Below are 10586 nucleotides of genomic sequence, written 5' to 3'. Positions count from 1 at the left end.
ATTCAAAGAACAGAATAATTCAAAAAATCCCTTAGCATATTTTTGAGTTTCACACTTAACTCTTCTGAGCACTTTAAAAAATCTGTTTACAAACATATCTTCGGAAATAAATATTGGATATGGTCTACTAAAGAAATTGGTGTTCATGTTAGGGATTTTTCAAATGTACTTATTTATTTTTTTTAAGTTGATGTATAAAATAGCATTACTTACCATGTACAACATGATTTTTTGAAGCATAGTACATATACATTGTGAATGTTATATCTAGCTAATTAACAAATGTCTTATTTTACACAATTATCATTTTTGTGGCAAGAACACTTAATATCTACTCTCTTAGCATTTTTCAAGAATCATCAGTAGGTTACCAGAAGCTGGAAGTCTTTACAGGGGGAGGGACTGGGGAGATGCCAGCCGACAAATTCATATTTGCGGTTAGATAGGAGGAATAAGTTCAAGAGATCTATCATACATCATGGGGACTATAGCTGATGATATATTGTATTCTTGTGTTAGTTTTTCTTACCCTGTAACAAATTACCACAAACAGTTTAAAACAGCACTCATTTATTTTTATCTCACTGTTTTCATGAGTCAGAAGTTCAGGCACAGCTTAGTTGGGTCCTCGCCTGAAGGTCTTACCAAATTGTAATCAAAATGTCAGCTGGCGTTGTGGTCACATCTGTGGCTCCCTTGAGGGTTTCCTGAAGGTTTGTTGGCAGAATTCCATTACTTGCAGCTATAGAACTCATGACAGCTTGCTGCTTTAACTCTTTAGGAAAACACCTCCAAACTCCAGGAAGGCTCATCCTATTTGAAATGGCTCAGCTGATTAGGTCAGACCCACCTTTGATAATCTCCTTTTGATTAACTCAAAGTCAAACTCATTAGAGGTTTTAATTGCATCTGTAAAATTCCCTCACCTTTGCCCTATAACATAACCTAATCATGAGAATCGCATCCATCACATCTGCAAATCCTGCTCATACTTGGGAAGAGAGGAATCACACAGGAATCTTGGGGACCATCCTAGAATTCTGCCAACCATGGGGTCATGGTTTTAAAACCAATATATGGTTTCGTATAAAGGATCCCTGAACGCTTGTGCTATTCTTAGTTTTCTATGTAGTCTGCCATAATACTAGTTTCTAAAACTCAGAATGTAGCTTACAGTCTGCAGCCACCAACTTGTAATACATTAGAAGTGAAATCATTTCTATTTAATTCATTTTATATATATGTATAATATATAACATATTTCACATATTTTTATATACGTGAAACCTCATCATAAACTTTAAATAATAAATGTGCATAGTATTATAGGCATTATATCAAGCCAATGGAGAAAACTATCTAGGCATGAAAAGTTTCTGAGAACAATCTGGAACCCACAAATATAAGCTTTACAAAAGATGGAATGCCTTCCTGAAACATATAAGCTGATTATTTTTAAGGTTAGATTTTTCCAGAAAAAGAAACCAAATGGCTTTCTTGCTTTGAGAAGTCTTTATAAATATGTGATTGGACAATAATTATCACTGGATGTTCCAGATTTAACCAGAAATTCTTTTATCTAGAAACTGCTTATATTATTAACCTCATTCTGTATTGACAATTTTACTATGAAAAAAAAAATTAGGAAAAATCTGCTCACTTTACTTTGGCCAAAGATGCTGATTGTAAATATTAAAATAAATTTATTTTTTCTTAAGGGCCATCTCAAAATGAACTTCGAGAAGCCAAAGTGAAAATCATAGGTGATGATGTCTGTAAGCAACCACAGGTGTATGGCAATGATATAAAACCTGGAATGTTCTGTGCTGGATACATGGAAGGAATTTATGATGCCTGCAGGGTAGGTTGGAGTGGAGGATTTTTTATATTATTAACCTAAAAATTTTTATTTGGCTCAGGAAATATTATATGTTCTTTATATAGGGACAAAATATAGACAACATGTCAGCTCAAAAAAGTTATAAATGCAAATTTCACAACACAAAATACTTTTAAATGTTTTCTTAAGAAAAATGAAATAAGAGTTTCTCTGATGCTATCAAACAAATAAAATCAGAACTTCTTAACCTGGAACCCAAAGAGTAATAAAGCAGTTTATTTTTTCAAGGCGCTTACATTCAAGAAAGAAAATAATCATAAATGAAGAAGTATAAAGTGATGTTATAAATACTATAATGAAAAGCAAATATTTTCTTGAAGGAAACATTTTTGGAGTAAGTATCAGAGAGATAAGATGTAAATAAGTCCTGAGGAATAAATAATACTTATCCAATTTCAGAATAAGAAAATAATGTTATAGGAAAGAAAAAAATATAGCCAAAATTATAAAGGTATGAAATTACAATTCATATCTGAGAGAACTCCAAGTAATCTGTTGGGTCTCAGCATGAGGAGAATAAGAGGAGAAACAAGTTCACAACCATGAGAAGGTGGATTAGGCCGTGGTGTGAATCCATGGGCCCTCTCCAGTGGCCTCCTCTGCCTTCTAACATGTATCTTTTCCAATTAAGGTATGAATGTGTTTCCTCCTGGAGACACTTGCTATTTAATATGAGATTCTTTAAAACTCCAAGGAGGCCACTCTATGTGGAAATGATGGAATGGTATTGATGTCAGGTGGCAGAAAGCCCTGTCCACAACCTATCCCACATGGGCAACCTCTATCAGAAAAAGAGCAGGGAGCTATGTAGCATAGGGGCTGGGCAAAAGCTGGATCTGGTCCATAGCTAGTTCCAGTGGCTGAGAATGTGGAGGGGGGCAGCCAGAATTTGGGGACTCCAACAAAAGGTCCATACCAAGGGAAACAGGTGGAAGGTGGCAACAGGAGCCTGGGAGCAGACGGGACAGAGGAATTCAGGTGAACCCTGAGATTACTGAAAAGCCTTAGGAGGGATTGGTGGTCATAGAAAGGCTTCCCTGGATTGGGGAGCAGAGGTAAGCTGCTGAACTGGAAGCAATAGCAGAATCACAAACCTGGATCAAGTTGTCAAAGTCTTTCATTTACAGCTTTCCTATAAGCAATTCTGATCCTTTTCTCAGTTGTGTTTAGGTCTTCCCTGGCTAGACCTCTGGTTGAAAAAGTAGGGGCTCTTTCTTTCTCCTTTCCCCACAAAGCAGGCTTTAGGATCAATCATGCATATGCAGGATGGGATTTATTAAGTTATATATCAATATTTGGTAAATTGGAGAAAGGAAAGCTGACGGTGGTGCTTGCACTTCTGTTGTATCAGACTAGGCCCCTCAGCATGTGCCCCAATTACAATCACTGAATTCCTGTCTCAGATCCTTGTACCTGAATTGCTGCCCTGATAACTTCCCCTGTTTTTCTATGACTAGAGCTTTGTTTTATCGCTTACTTTGCACAGTTAGTGACTTAGGTGGAGAGAGGAGTGGAATACCATTTTAAGTAAGACTGATATTTTGGGAGAGCATCTAAAGCTGAAGTTTGGGGTCAGGCATGAGCTAGAAAATGGGTATGGAAATGTTTAAAGACTTCACAGAGAGTACTTGGAATTCCCCATTTCTTCCTATCCTGAATAACCAGTCTTATCAATATCACATCTCTACTTTCCCCACCTCTACCACCTCTTTCAAAACATATGAACTCCAGAGATGAGAAGTTTGTACTCAGGACACTAAACATAGTAGAAAGCAGAGGGGGCCTGAAAAGGTGGGATTATGTGAAAGCAGGCCTCAACCTCTTCCCATGCTTTCTCTCAAAATGTTGCAGGCAGATGTACACATTCTCTCCAACTTTCTCCCAGTGAAAGAGATTGCAAGATTCTTCTCTAGAGAAACCCACCATCTGGATTAAAAAAAAAAAAATACCTCCACACACTGATATTTGAGAGGCCCCTACCAGAATAAAGTGTATCAGTCTAGAAGCCCTCCTACCTGTCTTAGTTCATTTTGTGCTGCTGTAACAGAATGCCCAAAACTAAGTTCATATAAGGAACAGAGATGTATTTCTTACAGTTCTAGAAGCTGGAAAGTACAAGGTTGAGGGCCCCACAACTGGTTTTCTTTCCTCATCAACCCATGCAGAAAGGTGGAAGGGCAAAGAGAGCACACAAGTTGGATGGAGGGAGAGAAGACCAAACTCATTCTTCTATCAGGAACTTACTCCTGTGATAACAAACTCACCCCTCTATGATAATAATATTAATTCACTCATGAGAGCAGAGCCCTCATGACCTAATTACCTCTTCTTGGGTCCCATCTCTCAACACTGTTGCTTTGGGGATTAAGTTTCCCCAACACAAACTCTTGGGCACACATTCAAACCATAGTACCACCCATCATAAAAGCACAGAGTTTCCAATCTGGTTTCTAGCAAAATGCACTAGAACCAAACAGTAAGAATCATCTCTGGAAATGTAGCAATAATATAATTATAATTTTAAAAATCCAGTGGAAGGATTGGAAGATAAAATCAAGACAATCTCTCAGAAAGAACAAAAAAGACAAAGAGGAGAAAAATAACAGGAAAAAATAAGAAAAATGGAGGATTAGCTCAGGAGGTCCAACATCAGGAGTAGGAGTTCTGAAAACATAAAACATGAGTGTACAATATAAAAAAAAAAAATAAGGAATGCTTCTTGTTCTGAAGCTTACATGCATCCTATTGAAGAAAAGGTCCAAGTAGTGCTGGGCACAATAAATGAAGTGGTTCTTTCCAAGACATACCATCATGATGGGTCAGAAGCCAGGGATAAGGAGAACAATCTTAACACTTGGAAGGGAGAAGCGTCATAACTGTGTAGAAATCCTCCACAGTAACTCTAGAAGGTAGAAGACAGTGGAAAATGCATTCAAATTTCAAAGGGAATATTATTTCAACCTAGATTCCTGCCCATGCTAATTAAATATCAATTGTGAGAGTGGAATTAAGAATTTTAGACAAGCAATGACTCAAAAATATGTATTTATGATACTCTCATTATTATTATTATTATTTGTTTTTTATTTTACTTTAAGTTCTGGGGTACATGTGCAGATCATGCAGAATTGTTACATAGGTATATACATGCCATGGTGGTTTGCTACATCCATCCCCCCCATCATCTACACTAGGTATGTCTCTTAATGTTATCTTTCCCCAATTCCCCCACCCCCTGCTACCCCTCCCCTAGCCTCCCAACACCCCCAACAGGCCCTGGTGTGTGATGTTCCCCTCCCTGTATCCATGTGTTCTCATTGTTCAACACCCACTTATGAGTGAGAACATGTCGTGTTTTGTTTTCTGTTCTTGTGTCAGTTTACTGAGAATGATAGTTTCCAGCTTCATCCATGTCCCTGCAAAGGACATGAACTCATCCTTTTTATGGCTGCACAGTATTCCATGGTATATATGTGCCACACTTTCTTTATCCAGTCTGTTATTGATGAGCATTTGGGTTGGTTCCAAGTCTTTGCTTGTAAGCTGTGCTGCAGTGAATATACATGTGCATGTGTCTTTATAATAGAACTATTTATAATCCGTTGGGTATATACCCAGTAATGAGGCTGCTGGGTCAAATGGTATTTCTATTTCTAAATCCTTGAGGAATCGCCACACTGTCTTTCACAATGGTTGAACTAATTTACACTCCCACCAACAGTGTAAAAGCCTTCCTATTTCACCACATCCTCTGATACTGTCTTTCTTAGGAAACTACTTGAGAGGGCACCTCAGCAAAATGAGGGAATAAATCAAGAAAGTGGAAGACATAAGACCTGAAACTGTGAATCCAACACTAAAAAGTGGTGACAGGGCCGGGTGCAGTGGCTCACGTCTATAATCCCAGCACTTTGGGAGGCCAAGGCGGGTGGATCACGAGGTCAAGATATCGAGACCATCCTGGTCAACATGGTGAAACCCTGTCTCTAGTAAAAATACAAAAAAAATAGCTGGGCATGGTGGCACATGCCTGTAGTCCCAGCTACTCGAGAGGCCGAGGCAAGAGAATTGCTTGAATCCAGGAGGCAGAAGTTGCGGTGAGCCGAGATCGCACCATTGCACTCCAGCCTGGGTAACAAGAGCAAAATTCCGTCTCAAGAAAAAAAAAAAAAAAAAAAAAGTGGTGTCAGATAAAGCCAGCACCATAGGTCTGCACCAGGCTTAAAGTAACCAGCCCAAATTTGAGCACAAGAAATAAAAAAAAGTGTGGGGGTGTGTGTATGTGAATATGGTGAACATCTTCAGAGGAAGCAAAAGAACTAACAAGCTATCTGATGTCCTTGAACGTTAGTAAACATTATTGTGAGATGTTTGTAGATCTTTTGAAACGTTCAACATTTACTAGGCATATAGAATACTAACCACACTAAAAAAAAAGAATTATTAATTCTAAGAAAGCCAAAAAATTTCTGTGATCCAAGTATGTTACTTGACTTTTCAGTTAATACAATTTACAAACTCCATTAAACATAGGCTAATTTAACCAAAAATAGAGATGTTATAATGTAAAGATGTGGTATGGAAAAGTTGCAAAGAGGTTGTAAAACAAAATAAACTTAAATTTTTAAATGTGAAAGTTAAACCTAAGGCTCTTCGTAATTTTAAAATCCGTCTCAATTAAGTACTCTGTGTTGATAGTCTATACATGTATTGTCTAGCAACAAAATATGTGATTCATCAAAATATCTTAAAAGAGCTTTATGTTTAGCTAATTTTCATTCTGTTTTCCCACCCTTTTATTTTTAGGGTGATTCTGGGGGACCTTTAGTCACAAGAGATCTGAAAGATACCTGGTATCTTATTGGAATTGTGAGCTGGGGAGATAACTGTGGTCAAAAGGACAAGCCTGGAGTCTACACACAAGTGACTTATTATCGAAACTGGATTGCTTCAAAAACAGGCCTCTAATTCACCATAAAAGTTAAAACAAGGAGAGCTGTATGCAGGTCATATATGCATGAGAATCCAACTATTTAGTGGGTGTAGTACAACAAAGTGATATTAAATTACTGGATCTGGCAACATAAAACACAACATAACTTATTTAGAATCACTTTAATCAACCAATAATCCTTAGCCAATTTATAAGGGACTTTTATTTGTAAAGTAATGGATCTGTTTAGCCTGGGTTGAAAAATACAGTAGAGATACTTAGCTCTTTAAATCACAAATGTTGAAGTACAAATGAGACTCAATACAAATTTTTGAAGATAGTCCATGAGATTTTTAGAATGTCTTTGTCAAGGGTCTCCTTTTAACTGAGAAATTTTTGAACGGACAAAAAGTTCAGGAAACCCTTGCATAATTCCCTACATTTCTCTAGACCTCACAAATACATTTTTTTTCCTTATTCAATCAGATTTTCCAAAGCACTTTTCCGTCATAAGAAATGAATTTTCTACTTCTAAACCCTTTTGAGGGATACCAATAAAAGAAAGTCATATGTAGGAAATGAAGTCTGATTGTAAAACAAGCCAGAGATCCTCTAACCTTTTTTAAGTTATAAAACCTCTAATTTTTTAGTGACTTCTCTATACACACATGCGCATGCACGCGCGCACACACACACACACACACACACACAGATATTCCTATCCTACAGATATAACCAGTAAAATCCTGGTTAATAAATAATATCTATATAGTGATTAGTTAATCAAAACTATGTATTTGTTAAAAATTTGGGGGAAGGTGATGGTAATTTCATGAGTAGTCTCAAAACACTACTCAATGAATTAGGCATTTCATTGACGCACTTACATATTTTGACCACAAGGGGGAAATTTTGTACATTATTATTGTATGATTAAATACCTGAAAAAAATGATAATTTACTAATTCCTTCAAAAAAATAAAAGAACATTGACTTCCTCTGTAGCTAGAAAAAATTTATGCCCTTGCATTGCTACAGCCAAATAGCTTATAAAGCTTATTGTAATGTCCCATCTATTGCAACCATAAAACCCTAGTTTTAGAAAAATTTAAAAATAAACATAAAATTTGAGCACCTATTGCATATAACACATGAACAAAGTGGTCCAAAAGAGACAACATACGCCATAAGCAATGTGTCTCATGAAGTAATTAAATGAGTATTTTAATACTCTTTAATTGTATTACAAAATACATGTATTTTGTAATACAATTAAATTGAAGTTTTGTGGAAGCAGCCATTCTGCTTCCACAGAATATGGAATGCCTGTGAAACCTTATGGTCTGCAGGCTGGGGAGTCATTTACTCATGTAATCCAAATATGAGACAAATCATTGGAACAATGAACTTACTTTATAATAATTTCCCTCAGGCACTATTGAGAGGCATGAAAATAATCCTAAAATATCTAAAAGAGATATGCAGTTCATTCATAAAACATTTGCTTCATAATTTAGACTCATAGAATTTTAGAGCTTAGAAGAAATTGCATGTCACATAGGCTAATACAGTTGTTATGTGTAAGAGAGCTGAAGCCAGAAAACAAAAATGCCTCAGTGAAGCAGTAGGTAGTCTTGCATCGCCAATGGGCCTAGAACATAGGTACCAATTTCACCTTCCCTTTTTCTTACAAAGTGTCTTTATTATCCCCTATATTTATTGAATCATCAGATCTACAAAATTTTAAGTGAGAGCTATAAAATCTGTCTTAAGGTAGAAAACTCTTAAGGTAAGAATTTTAAATGATGAGATTCATTTAGGCAGCTGGCTGCTGATTCTCTGAATTCATTTCAAGACAAAGTTTCTTCTTCATATATAAATATACATAAGCATATAAGTTATTCTATATTATGGTGGTAAAATTTAATGCTGACTTTAGTTGTTCAGATTCAGGAAATGATCTTAGAACTATAAATATTGTATTTTTAAACTATTTGGTGCAGCATTTCATTATGGGTCACATGTAAGCAGATATTGATATGTCATTTTTAATCTAATAAAGTTGGTGATCAGAGCATTCTACAAACAATATCACTGAGTTTGTTTTAGGCCAATATCATGAATCTTTCAACGGTCATTAAAAATCACAGCTTTTTAAAATAATAATTTGGATCACTCTGAAGCTGAGTTCACAAACTTGGCACTATTAATATTTTGGTCTGGATAATGTTTTATTGTAAGGGGCTATCCTGGTCATTGTAGAATACTTAGCAGCATCCCACTAGATGCCTGTAGCATACCCCTTTTCCCAAATTATTATAACCAAAAATATCTCCAGACATTGGCCAATGTCCCCTAAGGTATAAAATTGGCCCCTATTGAGAACCACTATTCTGGATCCATTTGATCATTTTTAGAAATGTGAGAGACTCCTCAAAGTTATGACACCAAATACTAAGAAACTGTAGTTTTCTGATCAAACTGAATGTTCACTATCATGTTCCAAAAAGAAATAACAGAATACATGACTAGTGCTTCAGTCTGTGGCTGTTTCAAATACAGACTTATCTCCCCACACATAATGTGCTCAAAGAATTTATCTTATACTTCGGCCTAAGCTAGAGGATAGTCATAGAGGACCATTAAATTTTTTCATGAAGATAGGGCTTTATGAGAGACATCCTCTAGCAGAGTTTCTTTAAACACTCTGAGAAGTTTCTAGATTGACCACGATCTGCAGTCGGAAATATGTTTCACATCACAGCTCCATACATATACAACAAACTACATACAAAATTTGAAACAGAAGTTTCATAAAACAATATTTACCCTTACAAAATGTAATGAAATCTACTGTTTTCTATATTATTGTACTCTTTGCTATTCAATGCTATTCCAATTTTAAAAAAACATTTACCTCATCAACTAAATTGATTTCACAATCTAATCAATCATGACTGGCAATGCCAATAAAATGTTCTCAAATAATCACTCACTATTATATTTTTTGTATAAGTTTAAGGGATACAAAGTGCAGATCTGTTACATGGGTACATTGTACAGTGGTGAAGTCTGGGCATTTAGTATATTATTAACATCCATTTGGGGAGGAGTGGAACAAGATAACAGAATAGAAGTCTCCACCGATTGTTCCTCTCCCCAAAAGACACCAATTTAACACTATCTACACAAAATGATCACCTTCATCAGAACCAAAAATAATGTGAGAACTCACAGTATCTGATATTAACTTTATGGTACTAAAAGAGGCACTGAAAAGACAGGAAAAACAGTTCTGCATCACTCACATCATGCCTTTCCCATGCACTGGAAGCAGCAGTGTGGTGCAAAGAATATTTTGGCGTGCTGGGTAAAGACAAATGACAGCATTTTTGAGACACTGAACTCAGTGCTGCCCTATTATAACAGAAAACAAACACAGACTCAACTCAGCTGACACCCACCCATGCAGGGAGCATGTAAACCAGCCCTAACCAGAGGAGAATTATTTATCCCAGTGGTCCAACCTTGTGTTCCTGTGAGCCTCATCACCGTGGGCTAAAGTGTTCTGCAGCTTCAAATAAACTTGACAGCCAAGCTAGGCAACAAGGATTGAAACACTTAGGTGAGTCCCAGTGCTGAACTAGGTCCAGAAAGAGTGGATTGGAGACAACATGTAACCTACTGAGACACCAGCTGAGAGAGCGCTTGCATCACCTGTCCCCTAATCCCAGGCTGCACAACTCATGGTCC

At 36.6% G+C, this 10586-nt stretch overlaps 1 protein-coding gene across 1 annotated transcript in view; it reads left to right on the top strand.

Annotated features, from left to right (window-relative positions):
* Positions 1 to 7527, top strand: part of TMPRSS11A (transmembrane serine protease 11A) — a 48568-nt gene extending 41041 nt beyond the window's left edge. The window contains exons 9-10 of the mRNA XM_032259277.1: positions 1719 to 1861; positions 6707 to 7527. Coding sequence (XP_032115168.1) covers positions 1719 to 1861; positions 6707 to 6868 — 305 coding nt within the window. The 3' untranslated portion in view covers positions 6869 to 7527. The remainder of the gene's footprint in view (positions 1 to 1718; positions 1862 to 6706) is intronic.
* Positions 7528 to 10586: the final 3059 nt, after the last annotated feature.

Source organism: Sapajus apella, unplaced genomic scaffold (genome assembly GCF_009761245.1).
Source record: "Sapajus apella isolate SASKATOON/1434 unplaced genomic scaffold, GSC_monkey_1.0 scaffold108, whole genome shotgun sequence".
In the NCBI taxonomy this organism is placed as follows: Eukaryota; Metazoa; Chordata; class Mammalia; order Primates; family Cebidae; genus Sapajus; species Sapajus apella.
This window is presented reverse-complemented; position numbering and strand designations above follow the sequence as displayed.